General features: G+C 41.2%; 1 protein-coding gene across 4 annotated transcripts in view; it reads left to right on the top strand.

Moving 5' to 3' along the window:
• LOC136863185 (uncharacterized) overlaps positions 1-24,869 on the top strand; it is a 185,985-nt gene that overhangs the window by 89,358 nt on the left and 71,758 nt on the right. For all 4 annotated transcript variants that reach the window (XM_067139541.2, XM_067139542.2, XM_067139543.2 and 1 more), the window contains one exon: positions 2,624-2,747. In XM_067139541.2, coding sequence (XP_066995642.2) covers positions 2,624-2,747 — 124 coding nt within the window. The remainder of the gene's footprint in view (positions 1-2,623; positions 2,748-24,869) is intronic.

The following is a 24,869-nucleotide window of genomic DNA, read 5'->3' on the forward strand; positions in this document are numbered from 1 at the left end:
GGGGAAGGCGCCTAAAATTAACTTTTTAAATACCGGTACCTATGTTATTGGTGCTATCAAAAAGTACTACATATCAAACGTTAGAGACAATACAATTTCCGATCATTTATGTTTCATTAAGTTTTACTGTACTGACTATGGTAAGAGTGGTATTTCAGAAGGCCTACAATATCAAAAGCGTATAACACTGATCAACAATAACTTTACATTGACCATTGTTTGTAGTGATGTTCTTCGATTCTTATGGTGCCGCTCAACTCCGATAGATGGGATTACTACTGCGTACCGAGTATAACAGCCCGACTGAACATTGACGGGAAATAGCTGGGGAGTTGGAAAACTTTCTTCTTTAGCATGCCATTCCTCTGGTTCATACATTTTCTGATACTGCAGGTACATAACACACTGGTTCATCATAGTATTCCAGCTATTCGATCCCTACTCTGACGCGCTGTTTTGAATGAGCTGTATGCACACTTAGTAGTAGTAGTAGTATGACCTGGTCTAGAATTACAATTTAAGCCTTTTTCAAATTATAGCACCACAGTTCACTAAATAACTCGAAAGTCAACGCTGAAAGGAGCCGTTTCTTAAGAAAAGCTGCTTCCTCTTCTCTTTTATTAAATTCTACATTCATTTAATTCCAAATCAGCAGTGAAGAGGAGGTTCTCCTCTGGCTTGGAGAAAAGAATTGCCTCCAAGTCAGATAGATTTTTCCGTTGCCAGTGTAGTGAATTGAGATTCTCAGACTCAACGGGTACTCCTAGGAAAGAGATCAGTAAATGGGCATTGTTTTTGCCCTGGGACTCTCCACTATTCGCCTCCGCCCCCCTGCAATGCCGAAAAAAGACGAAGAGTGTTCACGGATCAGAGCTGTCTACGGCTTGGCCATTCCAGGTCTGGAATTCCAGCATAGTACTATTCGCTAAAAATGAGAAAGAGTGTGGTTTATCATGTGATGGAGTATTTCATATGAAAGCATTGCTTTTAATCGCGCCATTCCTGCTGACGTCATTGAAATGACCTATGTTCATTTCAGTTGGGAAAACCACTAAAACAGTCTTTCTGAGGAAGTAAAATGGCTGGTGGAGAGTGAGTGTCTGCCATTCTAATGAAAACTCCCCAATCTGGTGGTGACTGATTGAAGGCAAGCGGGCCTATCATTACAATGAAAATTCCCTAACACAGTCTTCATGTGAGAAAAGACGTTTGGTGACTTCCCTGTCGCGTTTCTAGGGTAACGTTAAGTGCTATGCAATTTAATACAATCTTGCTCACAACATGTACACTACCTAGCCTAGATTTCTGTATACAATGTAGAATTCCGTAGCGAAGCACGGGTACATCAGCTAGTCTGATATAAATTCACACCAGCATTGTGGGTGTAATGAGATGGTCTCCAAAACCTGTATAAGTAGTTAGTGGGATGTAAAACCAGTAACAGTTTTACTCATTGTACATCATAACACAAAGCCAACCTCATTTTCCAAAAATTATCCTTCCAGCACTGCGTAGATTACTGTGCGTTATACATACTAAAAATACTAATATTGGCAACCTTAACTTGTTCATGTCGAATATGATGGCTGATTACCCCAGACAACATATTTAAGAAAGTATTGTAAATCAGGCAAGCAAATTGATCTCGTACATAAATATCTTCTCTTTACTATATTAGAATTGTATTTAGGTGCCATTGTAAAACATCTTAAAGATTTATCCACTATGTAGTTGGAGCAGTCACATGGAAGTTTTACTGGAATTTCTGATATGTAATATAATTAGATTATTTTGATTTTTTCATATATTTTATATTTAAACAATGCCAAATGCCTGCCTCTTTCTGTGTTCTACACTTGCTATGATCTGTGTTTTCTTGATATTTTTATTTTATAGACTTGTTAATTCACCGAAACAAGTAGCTGCGTGTTTTGGGTCACGTAGCAGTCAGCTTGTATGCTCCCTGTTGGCAGCCCTAAGGATGGTTTTCCGTGGTTTCCCATTTTCACACCGGGCAGTTGCTGGGACTGTACCTTAATTAAGGCCATGGCCACTTCCCTCCCACTCCCAGCCCTTTCCTATCCCATCATTGCCATAGGGCCTATCTGTGTCGGTGAGACTCAAAGAAAATTGTTTTAAAAAAAAGACTTGGTAATTGATTGTTATTACGTGAAGACTATCTCCTATAATTGTTTTAAGAATTGTGATTGTTAGTGAATGTGTTCATGCTTAATGTAAAATAGATTGTCCAAATATTTGAACTTGGTGTTTCATATCATATATCCACATTGCTGTCCGACTCCATGGCTAAATGGTTAGCATGCTGGCCTTTGGTCATAGGGGTACCGGGTTCGATTCCCGGCAGGTTAGGGAATTTTAACCATAATTGGTTAATTCCCCTGGCATGGACACTGGGTGTATATGCCGTCTTCATCATCATTTCATCCTCATCACGATACGCAGGTCACCTACGGGCATACAATCAAAAGACCTGCACTAGGCCTCTCTGGAGGCCACACGACATTCCATTTCCACATTGCTATACATTAAAATGGTACCATCACAATGTAGTTAAGTTGTATAATTGTCTTTTATTGAGAAATTTCTTTTTGCCATTTCACAGGCTTACACTGGAGCATGTATATTCCTTGTGCCCTAGTTGTGAGAAATTGGTGAGCAGAATCATCAATCAGAAATTAGCAAAGGCTTTAAGAATGCAGTATAACAGTAGCCCATTGAAGTGTGAAGTGAGTACCTATTTTAATCCAGAAAGCATTCAAAATAATTTGATGCTCTTATTTCAGTTGCCTTTAAACTAATATAAATTGATGTTTTAGTTTATAATAAATATTGAGCTTTATGATAAGATTGCCTGAGTATACCCCCTTATTTAGTCGCCACTTCGATTGGATCCCCAGCCGGCATCAAAGCGAACGGAAGGTCTTTGAAGCATCCTCCAACCTTGCAGGTTGACAATAGCGGGTCTCCTCGAAACAAGCATTCCTGCCAAATATCTCTACTCCTCCATAATGACCTCAGTGTATGAAGCAATTATGTAATTAAAAGTTTTTCAGTCTGTCGAAAACACTAGTTAAAACAAATATATATATACTGAGCTCGATAGCTGCAGTTGCTTAAATGCAGCCAGTATCCAGTATTCAGGAGATAGTGGGTTCGAATCCCACTTTCAGCAGCCCTGAAGATGGTTTTCCGTGGTTTCTTATTTTCACACCAGGCAAATGCTGGGGCTGTACCTTAATTAAGGCCATGGCCGCCTCCTTCCCACTCCTTGCCCTTTCCTGTTCCATCGTCGCCATAAGACCTATCTGTGTCGGTGCGACGTAAAACAACTTGTAAGAAAAATATATAACACTGCAATAGACCTGTAAAAAATGACACACTATTAATGCTTTGCAACTCCCTATTTAAGGGTTGCTGCGCAGCCAAAATGACCATGTTTTCTGACTGGCATTTAAATCCCAATAGACACAACAGCATAAATCCCAGCCATTATTAAAGAAAATAACATAAGTCAAGTAAATAAAGATATAAATGTAGTTTCTTTTGCATTTGGTTTCTAAATGATCAGTGTATATATACTGTATATTTGTACTCACCCTAATTTTGAATCTGAATATTGCCCAAGCTTCGTAACCCATTTCAGTGTCATTGCCTGCCTGACGGGCACACAGAAACGTGTCCTAGAAAGTAATCGTCAATTTTGGGTAAAACTATCAAACCCATATAAATTAGAACAACTATGTATGTCCTTATTTTGTCATTATTAGTTATTTACCCGGTTGTATCAACAATGCCAGTTTTTCTTTATAATATTTGGCATGAATATTCATCTGCTTAGCTACAAGCTCATAAAATTCCCATTCCATAAATAATTCAAAGAAATATTTTTCTGAACTTCCGAAAGGTAAATCGTGATTTGGACAAGCGTTTTTTTCCCACCAAACCGATCATTTTTACTCCAGATATCACTGGTAACATTTCTCTTTAGCTCTGTTCCTCAGTCTTCACACAATGTTTTTTAACGATTTTCACGGTACTCAGAATCATCATCACTGCTGCGTTCATCGGAATACATACTGACCGGGCAAGTTGACCGTGAGGTTAGGGTAGCCAGGCTGTGAGCTTGCATCCGGGGGATAGTGGGCTTGAGCCCCACTGTTTGCAGCCCTGAAGATGGTTTTCTGTGGCTTCCCATTTTCACAGCAGGCAAATGCTGGGGCTGTACCTTAATTAAGGCCATAGCCGCTTCCTTCCCACTCCTAGCCCTTTCCTATCCCATCGTTACCATAAGACTTATCTGTGTCAGTGTGACGTAAACCAAATTTGTAAAGAATATGTACCGAGCGAGTTGGCCATGCAGTTAGGGGCATGCAGCTGTGAGCTTGCATTCAGGAGATAGTTAGTTTGAACCCCACTGTCGGCAGTCCTGGTGATGGTTTTTCATGGTTTCACATTTTCACACCAGGCAAATGCTGGGGCTGTACCTTAAATAAGACCACAGTGACGTCCTACCCACTCCTAGCAGTTTCCTGTCCCATGGTCGCCATAAGACGTAAAACCAATTTAAGAAATCAGAGTACAATTCTACATCACTGGCTAGAAATTTCATTATTTCCACTATCTAACATATCTCCCATTTCACATTCTTTCAAACCTTTCAACACTACTTTGCAGTAAGTAGACGACAGGGTGTGAACTTCAACATGAATAATCTCTAGTGGAAGACATTGTTTATAATCTAGGTCTGCTTGTGAAATACACACAGGAAAGACAGTTGATAAGGTGCTGAGAGCTTGTTAAGTCATGAGAATGCAACATGGTTTCAGAAGACACTTCAGTATTTGTCCACACTCTTGTAATGACCCTGTATGTTACAAGTGCTCTGGAACGTTCAGCACGGCAGGTGAGTCATGAAACTAAAGTGTTCTGGAATGTTAAGAATGGCAAAGGGTTAAACAAAGAATGACATGTTTCATTCTACAAGAACTTCATCAGATTCTATCAAATAGCTGTAAATGAAAATCCACAGCCCGTTTCCAGTTATTCGACCGGATCAGGAATGGAATGAATGTAGGCCCCATCTAGCGGCAAGGTTAGGAATTTTGCCGGCTGCCAAAATCTGTCGCACTCCTCTGGGGCAATGATTAATGAACGACAGATGAAGTGAAATTATATTAGAGAGTGTTGCTGGAATGAAATATGACGGAAAACCGGAGTACCTGGAGAAAAACCCGTCCCGTCTCTGCTTTGTCGAGCACAAATCTCGCATGGAGTTACCGGGATTTGAACCTTGGAACCCAAATAGCTCTAAATCATGTTCATATTATGTGCAATATTGTGTACGTTGCATAAACTAATCAGTGATTACAAATTGGTGATGTTATGAACAAACATGAACAAATAATGAATATAGTTGTCCTCAGCTGTCACTTTAAAACCAAACCCCATGGCACTACAGCCCTTGAAGGGCCTTGGCCTGCCAAGCAACTGCTGCTCAGCCCGGAGGCCTGCAGATTGCGAGGTGTCATGTGGTCAGCACGACGAATCCTCTAGGCCGTTATTCTTGGCTTTCGTGACCGGGGCCGCTATCTCATCATCAGATAGCTCCTCAATTCTAATCATGTAGGCTGAGTGGACCTCGAACCAGCCCTCAGGTCCAGGTAAAAATCCCTGACCTGGCCGGGAATCGATCCCGGGGCCTCCGGGTAAGAGGCAGGCACGCTACCCCTTCACCACGGGGCCGGCTGTCACTTTAGTAACTTACTGAAATTTTTCTGTTCTCATCTTGGCTGCTATCATCCATTACCTTCAGCAGCTGATGCCAGTTTCTTAGCTCCAGTCTTGGTATATTATAGAGTTATATATGTTTTAATTAGTGTTTTTTGAAAGACTGAAAAGTGTTTTTAATTACATTAACTAAGTGAACACTGAAATATATGGCTTCCTTCTTAGCAAAAAAAAAATCTAAAGCAGTACGCATGTGTTTTAGTTCATCTTAGTGCTTTTAGGATTTTATGAAATTGTCAAGTTTATTGTGGAGTGTTTTTGAAACCAAATATGCAATACGTGGAGGCCTTGGGACAGTAATCAAGTATCAATTCCTACAGCATATGAACCTGTGGCTGTTAACAGTGCTCAACCAAGCATCAACAGTTCCTGGACACCAATGGTAGGAAGAACAAAAACATTAGACAAATTAAATCAACAATATGTGTGCAATGCCTACAAATGTGTTGAGGAATACAAGTTAGGAAAAAGAACCACGAACCTACTATGCTGGCGTAGTAGGCGGAGAGGTGATACTCCCACGTGGCGCGTCCTAGGTGGCGGATAGGTGGGTCCTAACGGGCTTGCCGGCGGACTTGAGGGAAATAAAATACCTCTCGTGGACCAAACACACACCCCCTGTGGGTGGGGGAGACAGACGAAGAATTCACCCACGGTATCCCCTGCCTGTCGTAAGAGGCGACTAAAAGGGGTGACCAAGGGATGATTGAATTAGAACCATGAAACTACTTTTGATTCATTCCATCCTGAGGGAAACACCATGGGTTGCCTGTACTTGCGAGTAGTACCACTAAATTAGGTACGAAATAGGTTTGTGATTCGTAGCAGTAAAGAGGCTGGCCTGGGGGTTTCCAGTACCCTTGCGTTGTACCCATGTGAGCAACACCGCGGGTCTGTGCGTAGCCTGTGTGTTGTACCGCTATATGAGCGACACCATCGGTCTGCGTTGCCTGTGATTGGTGCCCACTATGTGAGGAACACACGGGAATACCGGCGCCCGTGATTAGTACACCTAGGTGAGGAGCCTCATCGGTTTCCGTTGGCTGTGAGTGGCGCCATTGTGTGAGAAACACCATAGGTCTGTGTTCCCTGTACGAAGTACAATACTTGTGAGTAGTACCATTTTGTGTGGAACACCGTGAGTCTTCGCTACTTTTGATTAGTACCCCAACATGACAAATACCATGGTTCTACTTTACTCGCCACATGTGCCATTCTGTGGGGCCTTAGACATGGATTTTGCACCCCTTTAGACATCAAGCATCATTGTGCTTTATAAGTGGTCCCTTGGTCAGTAATACTATTATTTACGATCTTTTTTTGAGTCTGATCCACTGTTTTTGTTTGTTTGTTTTTTGTTGGGTTCATGTCCATCCATTCATTTTTCATGACATTTTTTATTTTATTTTGGTCAGTGGATGAATTTGTACTTCCTGTTATTTCATTTCGTACCATTAGGGGCCGATGACCTCGATGTTAGGCCCCTTTAAACAATAAGCTTCATCATCATCATTAGGAAAAAGAACAGACCCCTTAAATTTTGAAAATTTGTAGGTAGAGAAACCAGTTTATGGTGAATATTTTTGCCTAATTTGGTCATTTTAAAGACGTTAATGTGATATATTTTTCTACTATTTTTATTTTACTCCATCAAAAATTCTGCTAAATTTATAGTTTCACTATTCAACAGTAAAAGCTAAACCAAAAGGTAGTTGTTAGAATATTTGCAGTAAAACATAATCTACTTCTACATATGTACAAGAAACATGAGAGTTATGCTTTTGCTGAAGACACATACTACATATATCAAAGGGTAGATGTTTGGAAAAATTTTATCCTGCCACTTAATAATTTACACACCAGTCTGATAATGACAGAGGTACCATGAGTTCCATATTACTGGTAATCAAAGCTGTTCTCTTGTGAGATATTATATTACAATATGTTGAAAAATCACCTTTACTCTCATTATTACTGACTGGGATCCATAAAGCTTTCACTGCAGCTGCTACAAAATGCCCATATGCTGATTTCAGAAAAAGAATGGCAATTCCATCAAAAGCTTCACCTGCTCTATATGACCTACCAACTAGGTCCCTAAACACTGTGTATGGCTCAGCATATTCTGATGTGCAAAGTCGTCGTACAATGTAATTTGCTGTATTGGATGAGTTTTCATCATTTTCTAAATTGCCTTTCATAATGTTTCTTCGATCAAAGAGTGATTACACATAATTTCGTGATTTTGCATAAAGGTAAATAGTTTTGAGCCGAATTTGTAAAATTTTGAAAAAATTTGTGATTTTGTGCTTTGCGAAAAATAGGTGCCTCTATTTATACAAAAACAGTCCGCATTCTTGATGCCAAAGAAGCTTCGTAGCAAAAGAGCAAAATTTGATTAAGTGGACAAGGTTTGTTGATTTTTTAATAAAGAAAAATCACCGGCAGTATGTCAGTTATCAGATATACGCGAATAACCCCCACACCGTAATTTGGGGAGAGGAAGTTTTGAAAAAAGTTTTCTGTGTGTTTGTTAAATTTTGTTCAGTATTTATACTGAAAATCATAAGTACTAAATTATAAAATTATAAAACTATTCATCACATCGTATGCTTGGGTGAAGGGTCAAAAGCCTCTGTCCTTGGTTCAATTCTTAGCCAGATCAGAGATTTTAATCACGTGTGGTAAATTCATCTAGCTTGGGGACTAAGTGTTTGTGTTCGTCCCAATATTCTCCTCTTCACACATGCACAACCAACCACCACAGAAACATGCAGTAGTGGGTTTGGTGTCAGCAAGATCATCAAGCCATAAAACAGGGCCAATCTATATGTGCAACACAGTTCACGTTCGAGACCTCACAAGGGTGTAGGGGAAGAAAAAGATGAATTTCTCGCGTCATAATCTTCATAGTCTATACTCCAGCAGCATTTCAAAATAGAATGGTGTCCAGTCTGCATTACCAATTTGTGAGAGTACATACGAATATTTCTGGTGCAAATCAATAACAGCTCTAGAAATTTGCTACATGTTCTTCATAATTGGCTGGGAGATGTTGCACGATGTTTGGTTTTTAAAGAAAACTGACATTATTTTGTTCAAAAACAGGCACGACATCCATGGCTAGCCTTACGCCCCATAATTAACCTATCAACCAAAACATTTGCAAGAGTACGTGCACATTTTTGTGGCGTAATTCAATAACAAATCTGTTGAAATACACTTTTTTTATTAATCAAAATTGGTTTCTGCCTTACAAATACTATTTAGATCCAGGACTATAAAACAATAAGCATTACATTAAGATATACATACATTATCATTATGGACTGTTATGCCTTTCAGCGTTCAGTCTGCAAGCCTCTGTGAATTTAATAAACGTCGCCACAATCCTCGATTTGCAACTAGTGTTGTGGCCTCATTTAGTTCTATACCTGTTATCTTTAAATCGTTAGAAACCGAGTCTAACCATCGTTGGTTTGGTCTACCTCTACTTCTCTTACCCTCCATAACAGAGTCCATTATTCTCCTAGGTAACCTATCCTCCTCCATTCACCTCACATGACCCCAAAACCGATGCCAGTATATGTGTACAGCTTCATCCATCGATTCCTAAATTAGCTTTTATATCCTCATTCCAAGTACCCTCCTGCCATTGTTCCCACCTGTTTGTACCTGCACTCATTCTTGCTACTTTCAAGTCTGTTTCTTCTAACTTATTAATAAGATATCCTGAGTCCACTCAGCTTTCACTCCACGAACCTGCTAGCAGGGGGAGACGTGATACTCCCACGTGGCGCGTCCCAGGTGGCGGATAGGGGGGTCCTAACCGGCTTGCCGGCGGACTTGAGGGAAATAAAATACCTCTCGTGGACCAAACACACACCCCCTGTGGGTAGGGGAGACAGACAGAGAATTCACCCACGGTATCCCCTGCCTGTCGTAAGAGGCGACTAAAAGGGGCGACAAAGGGATGATCCAATTAGAACCATGAAACTACTTGTAATTAGTACCATCACGCAGGGAACACCATGGGTTGAATCTACTTGCGCGAAGTACCACTCTGTTAGGTACGCAATAGGTTTGTGATCAGTAGCGACAGTTTGTGAATCAGGATGGGGGTCCTACAGTACCTGTGGTTCGTACGCCTATATGAGCGACACCATGGTTCTGCCTTACCTATGCTCCGTTCCCACTATGTGAGGAATTCCACAGGATAGTACGGGTCCCTGTGGTTAGTCCATTATGTGAGGAACGCCATGGGTTTGCGTTGCCTGCAAACAGCGCCACAATGTGCGAAACACCATAGGTCTGTGTTACAAATGCGCATTACACTACCTGCGAATAGTACCATAATGTGTGGAATACTGCGAGTCTCCGCTACTTTTGATTAGTACCGCAACATTACACATAGCATGGTTCTTCTTTCCTAGCGATAAATACCAGTATGAGGGGCTGACGACCTGGATTTTGGACCCGTTTCGACTATAGGCACAATCAATTCAGCATCCCTTGGTCGGTAATACGATTGTTTTGTGCCAGCTTCTGTGCATGTGAGGCACTGTGGGTCGGATCCACTGATCATTTTAAATTCATATCCGTCCATCCATTCATTCTTCGTCCTCATGCTTTGAATTCTGGTCAGTGGAGGATTTCGGAATTTTACGTTGTCATTTAATTTCGTCTCATTTCGTACCATTAGGGGCTGATGACCTTGATGTTAGTCCCCTTTAAACAAACATCAATCAATCAACCAGCTTTCTCTCCCGTAAAGCAAAGTTTGGCTGAAAACAGACCGATGTAAAGATAGTTTTGTCTGTTAGCTGACTTCCTTCTTACAGAATACTGTTGATGGCAACTGCGAGCTCACTGCATTAGCTTTACGCATCCTTGATTCAATCTCACTTACTATACTACCATCCTGCGAGAACACACAACCTAAACACTTGAAATTATCGACCTGTTCTAGCTTTGTATCACCAATCTGACATTCAATTCTGTTGAATTTCTTACCTATTGACATCAATTTAGTCTTCGAGAGGCTAATTTTCATACCATACGCATTGCACCTATTTTCAAGTTCTAAGATATTAGACTGCAGGCTTTTGGCACAATATGCCATTAAGACCAAGTCGTCAGCATAGGCCAGACTGCTTACTACATTTCCACCTAACAGAATCGCTCTCTGCCATTTAATACCTTTCAGCAGATGATCCATGTAAACTACAAACGGCAAAGGTGAAAGATTACAGCCTTATCTAACCCCTGTAAGTACCCTGAACCAAGAACTCATTCTGCCATCAATTCTCACTGAAGCCCAATTGTCAACATAAATGCCTTTGATTGATTTTAATAATCTACCTTTAATTCCATAGTCACCCAGTATGGCGAACATCTTTTCCCTCGGTACCCTGTCATATGCTTCCTCTAGATCTATGAAACACAAACACAACTGCCTATTCCTCATAGCATTTTTCAATTACGTGGCGCATACTGAAAATCTGATCCTGACAGCCTCTCTGTGGTCTGAAACCACACTGGTTTTCATCCAACTTCCTCTCAACGACTGATCACACCCTCCTTTTCAGGATGCCAGTGAATACTTTGCCTGGTATAATAATCAATGAGATACCTCAATAGTTGTTGCAATACTTCCTGTTCCCTTGCTTATATATAGGTGCAATTACTGCTTTTGTCCAATCTGAAGGTACCTTACCAACACCCCATGCTAATTTTACCACTCTATGAAGCCATTTCTTCCCTGCCTTCCTACTATACTTCACCATTTCAGGTTTAATTTCATCTATTCCTGCTGATTTATGACAATGGAGTTTATTTACCATCCTTTCCACTTCCTCAAGAGTAATTTCACCAACATCATTTTCCTCCTCCCCATGAGCTTGGCTGTTCGCAACACCACCAGGATGATTTCCTTTTACATTGAGAAGATGTTCAAAATATTCCCTCCACCTCTCCAGTGATTCCCTGGGATCTATTATGAGTTCACCTGAATAACTCAAAACACTGTACATTTCCTTTTTCCCTCCCTTCCTAGGATTCTTTATTACTGTCCAGAAAGGTTTCCCTGCTGCTTGACCTAGCCTTTCCAGGTTATTACCAAAATCTTCCCACGACTTCGTTTTGGATTTAACAACCATTTGTGTCGCTCTCTTTCTTTCATCTACGTACAAATCCCTGTCTGCCTCGGCCCGTATTTGGAGCCATTTCTGATAAGCCATCTTTTTACGTTTACAAGCTGCTCTCACTTCATCATTCCACCAAGATGTTTGCATTTTCCCATCTTTACACACAGTTGTTCCTAGGCATTCCCTTGCTGTTTTTACTACAGCATCCCTGCATGCCACCCATTCACTTTCTATATCCCGAATCTGCTTACTGTCTACTGTTCGAAATTTCTCACTAATCATATCCATGTACTTCTGTCTAATTTCCTCATCCTGGAGATTTTCAACCCCTATTCGTTTGCAGACAGATTTTACTTTCTCTACCCTAGGCCTAGAGATACTTAGTTCACTACAAATCAGATAGTGGTCTTTATCATCGAAAAATCCTGGAAAACTCATACATTCCTAATAGATATCCTGAATTCGAAGTCCGTTAAGATATAGTCTATTATGGATCTGATACCCCTAGCCTCCCATGTGTAGCGGTGAATAGCCTTATGCTTGAAGAATGTATTCGTAACTGCTAAACCCATACTAGCACAGAAGTCTAGCAAACGCTTCCCATTCCCATTAACTTCTATATCTTCCCCACATTTACCAATCACCCTTTTGTATCCTTCAGTTCTATTCCCAACTCTCGCATTGAAATCGCCCATTAGCACTATTCTATCCTTGCTGTTGACCCTGACCACGATGTCACTCAATGCTTCATAAAACTTGTCAACTTCATCCTCATCTGCACCCTCACATGGTGAATACACGGACACAATTCTAGTCCTAATTCGTCCAAGTAACAAATCTACCCACATCATTCGCTCATTTACATGCCTAACAGTAACTATGTTGCATGCAGTGGTATTCCTGATAAAGAGCCCTACCCCTGACTCTGCCTTTCCCTTTCTAACACCCATCATGTACACTTTATAATCTCCTATCTCTTCCTCGTTATCTCCCCTTACCAGAATATCACTTACTCCTAGCACATCCAGATGCATCCTCTTTGCTGACTCAGCCAGTTCTACTTTCTTTCTTCCATAAGCCCCATTAATATTGATAGCTCCTCATCGAATTCCATTTCGTTCGCCAAGTTGTTTCCAAGGAGTCCCTCGCCTGTTAAATGGGAGTGGGACTCCGTTACTCCCATAGGTCCGAGGCTTGCTTAAAATGTTCTGAGCTTGGTAAATTCATGAAGCAGGATGCTACCCTACTTGCACAGTCCAAGTGAGGATCTCTCCTCTAACGGGTTATGAACCACCGGCGAATTGTATAGTCCTAGCCATCTGAGCACAAGGAGGGCCATGACTCAGAATATGTCCAAGATGCTCACTCCCATTCCATAGCAACTGGTATCCCAACTCTCAGGACCACTTACTAGGCCACTCAGCCGTTGCTCATGGTTCACAAACTAGGACGTGACTACAGTAACCCACACCACGAACCATACTATAATTATATTAGAAAGAAAGATGATGATGGTGGTGGTGATGCTTGTTGTTTAAAGGGCCCTAACATCTAAGGCCCCTTAGAAAGAAAGAAAGAAAGAAAGAAAGAAAGAAAAAACACAATAGGGAATTGCATATGTTGTTATACATGTGGTGGTTTAAAATATGTGGGGAACATTTCAGAATACCCTTGAGAATTTCTGTGTATTGCTGGGCACACAAAATCATTGTCCAAAGTAATGATGTACCATGTTCACCGAAGAGGAGACATCATACTTCCCATGTCTTATATTACTGCATTTGCATTATCTCTCTCACTGAGATGAGGAATTCATGGATGATAAATGACTTGCTTCTTGTCATCATCTTCTGTAGCCTGTTGCACATCCTTCTCAAATCAAAGTGTGGTAGTGCAAAATCATTGCTCTCTTCAATGGTCTATTAAACACTACAAGCCCTTCTGTTGCTGCCTTCCTCTGTCAAGAAATAGATCTCTTCATATACCTCCCACTTCGCCTTTTTTTTTTTTTTTTTTTTTTTTTCTTAAGGCCTTTGCTTTTCAAGATCAAATAACATGATGTTGATTGTTCCTCATCTGCTCGCCTTCAACAAATGAGCCCTTTAAAGCCTGATTTGTGTAACTCACATTATTCTTGTTTTGTGATATTTGATGTTTTAATGGGGTAGTTATTAAAAAATTGAGCAGTATATTTTTTTAATATTTATCACATATTTGCTTAGAAAGATTTGTCCGACTCATTGCCTGAGTGGTCAGTGTACTGGCCTTCGGTTCAGAGGGTTCCAGGTTCGATTCCCGGCCGGGTCAGGGATTTTAATTGCTTCTGATTAATTCTTCCGGCTCAGGGACTGGTGTTTGTGTCCGTCCCAGCACTCTCCTCTTCATATTCACACAACACACTACACTACCAACCACCACAGAAACACACAATAGTGATTACATCCCTCCATATAGGGTTGGCGGCAGGAAGGGCATCCGGCCGTTAAATAGGGCCAAATCCTCATATGTGACGCAGTTCACACCCGCAACCCCACACATGTGAGAAAAGCGGTAGGAAAAGGAGAAGATTTGCTTAGAAAGGTTTGTTTTAACTCAAATTGTTCATTCTGATAAATTTTGTCCAGTTAAGAGTCCCGGTATAAGGGCCTAAGTTACGCTACATCACTTGTGCTGTAAACAGATAAAGCATTTCATGTACAAGAAAAATATGCATGGCAGTCCTCAACACTTAATTTGCATAATATGTTCATTATTTATCAATATTGTCATCTCCAATCATGTAAAGTATTTGATTTACTATGTATGTCAGTCAACGACACTTCAGGTACATATTTTTTGTTACCAGTATAGTCATCTCCATTCCTCATCGTCGGAAGTAAGACGACCTCTGAGTAGTGGTGATGAACAGGCGGAATGAAGGGCAAATGGTCTTCCATATCCTTTTTCTTTCGCTGAGGTATGTTAGCCAGAGAAACTAGGCATCTGTTTTAGATCCTTGCTTGAAGTCCAACGTGTAAAATTCCATGTCTGAAAGAATTTTATTAAAAAAGATTGTGGATGGTTCGCTCATTTGGTTCCAAATCCACTGTTCATTTAGCGTGTCAGTTTCTCGTCTGGTGATTGCAACAAGTTTTCCAATGACAATGAGTCCTTGTCTGTCATTACAGTGACATGAAAGTGATTTTTCTTCTGTGACTTGATTATAATGTGGTATGAATCATTGGGAGGGGGAAGAAAGTTGTTTCTTGCTGTAGTTTTCTATTAGGGATGTAGGAGTAGCCACTTTGCCATAATGTAAAGTTTGTCTACTGCTGATGTGCCTAATGCAGAACCATACTTTATCTTGGTATAAGCCTTCAGACTGAACAAACTCTGAAATTTTTCAAATAAATAGTAAGAAAACTAAACAATAAACACTACTTACCAGCAATGGATGTGTCTGAATGTGATGGAAGATACTCAATGCTGGATCCAGTATCAGCCAAAATACTTGGCTCGCTGATGCTGTACTTATCACTTGAATTCATGATGAATCACGCTGAAGATATTTTTTATTTCAGTTAAACAAATAAAATCTTATTATTGGAACTGTCAGAAGTTTGAACATCCACAGCAAATTGAGAAAACTCAAGACAGTTGCAGGCACAGTGGTGTAGCTCCCAACTACACCACTTTGGCTGTCACGGGATAAGTAGACTCATTGACAGCAGAAACTTGTGTTGCTACCTGCATGGTTGCCATGCAAGCTACAGCACACCATTTGTGCTGTTAACAGAATGCCACTTACTGAACACGATCCTGACCCTAACTAAGAAATGAGAAAAAATGGAGTTACACCACTTAGGCTTTAAGGGGCTCAGATATCCTGACACATGGCCCAGCATTTCAACTTCTTATTATCGGCAGCAAGTATTAGTAGATGTTCTTTGTGGAACGGATCGTACTGCTGCTGTGTCACATGACATGTTTATCGCAGTTGTCTATTCCGTAGAAGACATATTTTATCTATTGTTAATCGAGGAATTGCTTGACGGACCATCCTCGTATACAGGTACACCTTTACGTTCTTTATAATTGGCTGAGAGATGTTGCGCGGTGTTTTTTTTTTTTTTTGCAAAAACTTATATTTAGTTCAAAAACATGCACGGCTAGCCTTACATCCCATAATTAAGTTTTCAGTCGAAACATTTTTACTGGTGGCCGCATATGCAAACTGTCTCTTTTCAGTTGCATATTCACATATCGTGTTTTCAATTTCTGGAAACTTCACTTTTTGTCTGCAAAATGCCCGGCCATAGTTCTTTGTTCAAACCTAGCTTTATTTTTCCTCCATTCACATCCCGTACCGCAACTCTTGTCCTTATCATACTTTCTTCCCACAGCATGATTACACATTTCCTCTGCCTCTTCAATAATTGCGGAGCTTTTCTTTAGCTGTGAATGATCTATATTGAAGACTCGCACCAGCTATCCTCAATGCATGCTACTATGTAAACTGATGCCACACCAATGACACAGTGTGTAGGCCTTTGTGACACACTTCTTGGTTGTGGTGGAAACAGAGTTCAATTAATAACAGCACAAACCGAGCTCGATAGCTGCAGTCGCTCAAATGCGGCCAGTATCCAGTAATCGGGAGATAGTGGGTTCGAGCCCCACTGTCGGCAGCCCTGAAGATGGTTTTCCATGGTTTCCCATTTTCACACCAGGCAAATGCCGGGGCTGTACCTTAATTAAGGCCACGGCCGCTTCCTTCCACTTCCTAGGCCTTTCCTCTCCCATCGTCGCCATAAGACATAGCTGTGTCGGTGCGACGTAAAACAAAATAGCAAAAAAAATAACAGCACAAATCACATTTCTTCGTTAGAACTGGTATGGCTTTGTCATTTTATGAAGGGAAAAGTGTTGCCAACAAAGCAGGCAGAAAAATACCAACTTTACCCCCTGTGGGTGGGGGACGCAGATGATGAATACACCCATGGTATCTCCTGCCTGTCGTAAGAGGCGACTGAAAGGGGCCCAAGGGGCTCTCAACTGGGGAGTGTGGGTTGGCGACCACGGGGCCCTTAGCTGAGTCCTGGCATTGCTTCCACTTACTTGTGCCAGGCTCCTCACTTTCGTCCATCCTGTCCAACCTCCTTTGGTCAACTCTTGTTCTTTTCCGACTGACGACATTAGAGCATTTGAGGCCTAGGGAGTCTTTCATTTTCACGCCCTACGTGGCCCTTGCCTTTCTTCGTCCGTTACTTCATTTTTTGAAGTGACGGATCCCTTCTTTTTCTCTCCGTCTACCCCCTGTGGGTGGGGGTTGCAAACGAAATATCCACCCATGGTATCCCCTGCCTGTCGTGAGAGGCGACTAAAAGTGGCGACCAAGGGATGATTGTATTAGAACCATGAAACTACTTTTGATTAGTACCATCTCGCGGGGAACACCAAGGGTCACCTGTACGTGCGGGTAGTACCACTTTATTAGTTACACCAGAGGTTTGTGATTAGTAGTAGCAGAGAATGGTTCACTGTGGGTTTCCAGTACCCGTGATTAGTATCATTGTGAGAAACACCACAAGTCTGGGCATTGCCTGTGATTAGTAGCACTATATGAAAGACACCGTGGGTCTGCGTTGCTTGTGATTAGTACCCACTATATGAGGAACACCACGGGAATACCGGCATCCGTGATTAGTACACGTAGGTGAGAAACCTGTGCGACGTACAATAATTGTGAGTAATACTATCATGTGTAGAACACTGTGAGTCTACGCTAGTTTGATACCATGGTTCAACTTAACTAGCAATAAGTACTGTTATGAAGGGCCGTTGACCTGGATTTTGGACCCCTTTAGCCTACAAGCCTCGTCGATTCAGGATTATGCATTAGAAGTGGTCCCTTGGTCAGTAATACTATTTTTTATGTTAGTTTTTGGGTCAGATCCACTGATTGTTTTAAATTCATATCCCTCCATTCATTCTTCATGACATTTTTTATTTTAGTCAGTGCATGATTTTGAACTTTTAATTTGTCATTACATTTTGTACCTTTAGGGGCTGATGACCTAGATGTTAGGCCCCTTTAAACAACAAGCATCATCATCATAATCATCATCAACAAATACCAACTTCCATATTTCTGTATGTTAAAAGCATTGTAGCAATCTTGAAGCACATAATACCCACACCCCAAATTTTCGTTGCAAGATTTTGAAAAAAATATGTGGGTATTATTCACATATATACCGTACGTTACTAACACTTTTTAAAAAGTTTTTCGGACATGACCTATACAGTGACTACAGTACACATCGATATCGTTGCCTGGGGATGTAAAGCACTATAATGGAATCCACGAGGATTGTAGCTTTGCACTGCAGGTACCTCCTAAGATTGCACCTGCTGCAATTTAAAGGCTGCGTGCTCTTTACCTGGATAAGATATGGTATGACAGAAAGTTTGAGAGGACGGGGCTTGTAATTGTGTATTCAAGTGTCCATCATCGTGAGGGAGGCAGATCATGTTGTTCCGTATAGGAGGCAGTGAGGGCTTGGTTCAAAATTATCTCTATTTTTCAGCTCAGAACGTTAGAGACTACAAACCTGACAGCCATGATGAATTGACGTCACCAGTTTTTGAATGTTGAACAAAAACTATCTACTGGCAGATTTACCAAATGATCAAAAGTGAGTCATCATCATGGACAATGCCAGTTACCATTCATGGCTGCTGATTAATATCCTGACAATGAAAACAAAATTAAAGGACTTTGTGTTCTTTATGGACCAACATGGAATTCCAGTGCTGTCTTTATGGACCAACATGGAATTCCAGTGCTGAACACTGTTCTTTTAAATGTGTTTCAATAGAGCCCATTAAATCAGCAAATGTCAGAAAATAACATATATAATGGATGAGCGTGCAGCTGCACATGGTCATCTTCTGCTTTAACACTGTGTATTGAAACCAATAGAACTTGTATGGACCCCCTAAAGCTATTTGTGCAGAAAAGCAATGCAACTACCACTCTTAGTGCTAGTGTTTGTCACTTATTGCAGGATGGAGCAGAGACAGTTGACCTAAACTTTGGTCATCATATGGCATACATATCGTGATGATTGAGGCAAAGTGCACTAATCACAATAGAGATGCTGTAAAGTGGGGTAACACCGATCAATTTTGGAAGTTCTTTGTTTAAATAGTATTTTAATATCAATTTGAATTTTTTGAAAATTTATTAGATCAAGCAGCAGGGAAACATTTTTTGAAAATTTATTAGGTCAAGCAGCAGGGAAACATTTCTGGACAATAATAAAGAATCTTAGAAAGGGAGGGAAAAGGAAAATGAATACTGTTTTGGGTAAATCAGGTGAACTCATATAATAGATCCCAAGGAATCACTGGACAAGTGAAAGGAATATTTTGAAAATCATCTTAACATAAAAGGATCCATCGTTGAGAGTAAGTTGGATGAAAACCAGTGTGGTTTTAGACCACAGAGGGGCTGTCAGGATCAGATTGTCAGTATGTGCCACGTAATTGAAAAATGTTACGGGAGGAATGGACAATTATGTTTGCAGATCTAGAGAAAGCATATGACAGAGTACCAAGGGAAAAGATGTTCACTGTACTGGGTGACTATGGGATTAAGGGTAGATTATAAAAATCAATCTAACACATTTGTGTTGACAATTGAGCTGCAGTGGGAATTGATGGTAGAATGAGTTCTTGGTTCAAGGTACTTACAGGGGTTGGACAAGGCTTTAATCATTCACCTTTGTTGCTCATAGTTCATATTGATCATCTACTGAAAGATATCAACTGGCAGTGAGGAATTCAGCTACGTGAAAATGTAGTTAGCAGTTTGGCCTACGTCAGTGACTTGGTCTTAAAGGCAGATTGTGCTGAAAGCATACGGTCTAATATCTTGGACCTTGAAAACAGGTGCAATGAGTATGATATGAAAATTAGCCTCTCCCAGACTTAAGTGATGTCAAGTAGGTAAGAAATCTAAGAGAACTGAATGTCAGGTTGGGAATACGAAGCTGGAACAGGTAGATAATTTCAAGTGTTTAGGATGTGTATTCTCCTGGAATGGTAGTATAACATTACATGTAATAAATGTCATTTTTGGTCCGTATTGATATTTGATTGAAATAATAACAGTACCACTATTAGTTAACAAATTTATGTAAATCAATAAAGACTAAACTTTGTATTGATTAGGTGGTCTAATAAATAACTTACTGTTATTATTTCAATGGTAGTATAATACGTGAGATTGAATCAATGTGCTGCAAACCTAATGCAGTGAGTTCACAGTTTCGAGCAGCAATATTCTGTAAGAATGAAATCAGCTTAAGGACGAAACTCTCTTTACACCAGTCTGTTTTCAGACCAACTTTACAGGAGTGAAAGCAGGGTGGACTCAAGATATCTTACTCATAAGTTAAAAGTAACAGACATGAAAATAGCAAGGACGATTGCTGGTACAAACCGGTGGGAACAATGGCAGGAACGTACTCGGAATGGGGAGATAAAGGCTAAGTTAGAAATGAACTCTATGGTTGAAGTTGTACACATAAACTGGCTTTGGTGGTGGGGTCATATGTGGCGAATGGAAGAGGATAGTTGTCTGGCCAGTACAGTCCACTACGGTAACAAAATATACCATACAGCCAGCGACTCTGTGCCACATGTTGGACAGCGAGAAATAACTTGACCCGCAAGAGCAACAGCTTAGGGTGGACGAGTTCTCTTAGGTGGGTTGATGGTCACCTCAGTCTAGAAAATGACACTGGAACCGATCGAGCAGTGTCTGTCCCCATGTTAGGAGTGGTTGCAGAAGGTGTATGTACTTCATGTTAACACATCGACGACCGGCCCCGGAGATTTCTGTAGTATTGCAGCCAGCAGTTGTTGACGGTCCCCGGAGATCTCCGTTTTTATGCACAGACATCATTTGTGGCTTGTTGTGCTATCTACTGGCTATTATTTTAACTACTTTCAATCATGTCATGGAGTAGAGGGATCGTAGGTTTTAGTGTCGATGTATGTACGGTTTTTCAGCCATGGTAACTTCGCGTATACCCGGGTGTTCTTATGCGCTGAGAATCATTGTACAAAATGGCGCACCCATGGCAATGCTCTCTATGTGACGACAAAGAATTGCAACATTTATATGCTGATTCATTGTCTCATATGCCACATGGGTGAGTGTCCTGAGAATTCTCGTAGTCTCTCAGTTGACAGTAGATGACGGGCTACAAGAATTCTCGCTTTTATGCACCTCGTATTTCCTTGATTATTGATGAAATTTTGGGTGAGATTATTAGTTCCAAACAGTGTAGTCATGGAATATAAATTATCGCTGCATCTTTCTTTCTTTAAACCTTCATATATTTAACAAAATAATGCTGGATATGTAGAGCTATTCCCTGGAGCTCTGGTGCTGATGTCAACATAGCGTGGTGTATTTAGTTCAAATAATGAATATTCAAGAATAACTCAAATATTATTGTTTTGAACGTAACTCACTCACTTGATTAAATAATAACATTTATTACATTTAAGACACTTATATAACACATTATAAATACATAATACTGAGTATTGATGGGCAGATGCCCTCGATAACAGTCAGTCACATGTTCTCATCTCCTCTCGCACGAGGCACCCAAGCATAACAGTCTCTCATCCCCTTCCATCCACACCACTTCCGGCTGGGTGCTGAAGGGTGCTGGTATCTGTCCTAGGAAGTGGTAGCGAGCAACTAGGTGGTCTAGCCATAGCTAGGCCGGAACATGCTCCCCACCGTTGAATCACCAGCAAAACAGAAACATAAGCAACAAAATATTTACACACTGTTAACAGAAGGTACGAAGTAGGTTGACTGTGTCCTCATCCATTATTATGCAATATGAATTAAGCACACTATAAGTTCTCAGTTCAAATCACGCACACACAACACCATAATTACACTCTGAAATGAACAAGAAAAAATATTCACATGAAACACATTATATTTTAGCCACAACGATCCTGTTTAGTTCTCAATAGGTAATGGAATTAACTTGTTAACAGGTCGTTTAAAAAGACCACTGGTTGTTCTGATGGTAGCCACTCGTGCAAGTCCATCCTTCCCAGGGTGAACAGTCTCCACCACAGCCAACTTCCAACAGAGAGGAAGAAGATTGTCCTCCTTCAGAAGAACAACTGTACCAGTAGCTAGGTTCTCCTTGGGACAGGTCCATTTTTTCCTCTGCTGCAGTGAGTTCAGGTAATCGGCAGACCACCTCTTCCACAACTGCTGCTGCATTGACTGGATACGCTGCCATCGAGACAATCTGTTGATGGGCAGGTCAGTAATGTCAGGCTCAGGGATGGTTGTAAGGGGGGCACCAATTAGGAAATGAGCAGGTGATAAATAATTAAGGTCACTGGGGTCATTAGATAAGGCAGATAGGGGGCGAGAATTAAGACAGGCTTCTATCTGTGCAGTAAGGGTACATAGCTCCTCAAATGTCAATAGCGCATTACCCGCAACTCTTCTCAAGTGGTACTTCATGGACTTGACAGCTGCTTCCCACAGTCCACCAAAGTGTGGAGAGCTGGGAGGTATAAAGTGCCACGTGGTGCCTTCCATCGCTAATGAATTCCTTATCTCTTCATAAAAGCTGGTTGAAAGGAATAGTTTTTGGAGATCCTGCATTCTTCTATTGGCACCAATGAAGTTAGTCCCATTATCACTATAGATGATGGAGCATTTCCCACGTCGAGCTATGAATCTCCTCAGGGCTGCCATAAAGGCATCAGTAGAGAGGTCACTCACCACCTCCAGGTGAAGAGCCTTGGTAGCCAGACAGATGAACAATGCAATGTAGCTCTTCGTTGTCTGTTTGCTTCTCACATTTCCCCTCTTGACGAAGAAAGGACCAGCATAATCAGTTCCTACATTAAGAAATGGGCGACTCTGTTGCACTCTGGTAACAGGGAGCTGTCCCATCAGCTGTTCAGCTGTTGACGCCTTGAATCTAAAACAGGTCAGGCACTTGTGGATGACTCTTCGAACAACTGCCCTAGCCGTAGGAATCCAGAATCTTTCTCTTAATGATGCAATTACTAATTGAGCACCTGCATGTAAAAGCCTAATGTGTTCTGCCATCACAACAAGGTTTGTGAGAGCATGCTGGGGAGGAAGGATAAGGTGGTGCTTATTGTCATAAGGTAGTTTTGAATTTACTAATCTTCCTCCTACCCTTAGCATCTAAGAAAGGATGTAAATCTGCAATTTTACTTTTCCTTGAAATGCAACACTTAGAGTTGAGACTGGCTATCTCTTGAGCGTAACACACTTGCTGTGCAATTTTGATACAGGAGTGCAAGGCCATCTGCAGCTCTTGTGTACTTAATATCCCTAACCTCTTGTCTTGAGGATTGGCACTATTGTGAATAAATCGCCAACAATATGCAGTAACTCGAGTCAGTCGGGACAGTGACGAGTACTTCAGCATAAGTTCATCCCAGATTGTACCTGTCAACATAACTACAGGAAGTGTGCTTCGTGACTCAGGTAGTTCCTCTTCTGCATGGGCTGAGCTTGTGTCTGGCCATGATTCAGTGGGCTCAGTTAACCAGGATGGTCCGTGCCACCACAGGTTCATACCTCGTAGTTGTTCTGCAGCAACACCTCTGGATATTAAATCTGCTGGATTACAACTGGTAGGAACATGTCTCCATTCAGCCTTGTGAGTGTATTCTTGAATTGAAGAGACTCGGTTGGCCACAAATGTTTTCCAGCGAGTAGCAGGAGATGCGATCCAGGCTAAGACAATGGTGGAGTCCGTCCATAGGTACAGCTTGCTGACTGGCAGAGACAAAGCTGGAAGGGTCTTGTGGAGTAGTCGGGCAAGTAGTAGCGCTCCACACAGTTCAAGTCTTGGTAGTGTCAGTTTCTTCACCGGTGCTACTCTGGATTTAGAACATAATAATCTGACACAGGTCTGTCCCCCTTTGTCGACAGACCGTACATAAAGACAAGCTCCATAAGCTTGTTCTGAAGCATCAGAAAAACCATGAATTTGTATATCAACAGGGGGTCCCTTACATGTGACTAACCGCTCAATATAAAATTCTCTTACTGCCTGTGGCTTAAAGTGAAGTTCTTCCCATTCTCTGACTAGTTGAGATAGTAGTCTGTCATCCCAGTTCAGATTGACTAGCCAAAGTTTCTGCATAAAAACCTTGTAAGAAATTACCAAAGGGCTGACCAACCCAAGTGGATCAAATATTGATGCAATAACAGATAAGACCTTTCGTTCAGTTACATGAGAGTCAGCATGATAGGGACTGTCTGAATACAGATTGCCACAAATGAGAAAATGATCAGTAACTGGATGCCATAATGGGCCTAAAGATTTCACGCTAGTGCCTTCATCAAGACTTAAAGGCAGCTGGGTTTCCCTGTCCTCTTCTGAAATTGCTTCTAGTAATGCTGGGTGGTTTGAACACCATTTTCTGAGGTGAAATCCTCCACTCTCTAGTAAATTAATAATTTCAGACTGCAACTGAAGAGCATCCTGGATATCGTCACAGCCGCTTAATAAATCATCAACATAAAAATCTCTGCGAACAACTTGTGCTGCTCTGGGGAACCTCGATTCTTCATCTTCAGCAAGTTGCTGCAGGCATCTGGTAGCTAGGAAGGGTGCTGATGCTGTACCATATGTTACAGTTGTCAGTTCATAGTGAGAGGGTGGGTCCCTAGGTGATTCCCTCCAGATAATTCGCTGAAGTTTCCTATCATCTGCATGAACCATGACTTGCCGATACATTTTAGCAATATCTGCGGTGAAGGCAAAGGTATGCATTCTGAATCTTAGAATGATAGAGTAAAGATCCTGTTGTATTGTCGTTCCAACCATT

This window comes from Anabrus simplex, chromosome 2, assembly GCF_040414725.1.
Source record: "Anabrus simplex isolate iqAnaSimp1 chromosome 2, ASM4041472v1, whole genome shotgun sequence".
NCBI lineage: Eukaryota > Metazoa > Arthropoda > Insecta > Orthoptera > Tettigoniidae > Anabrus > Anabrus simplex.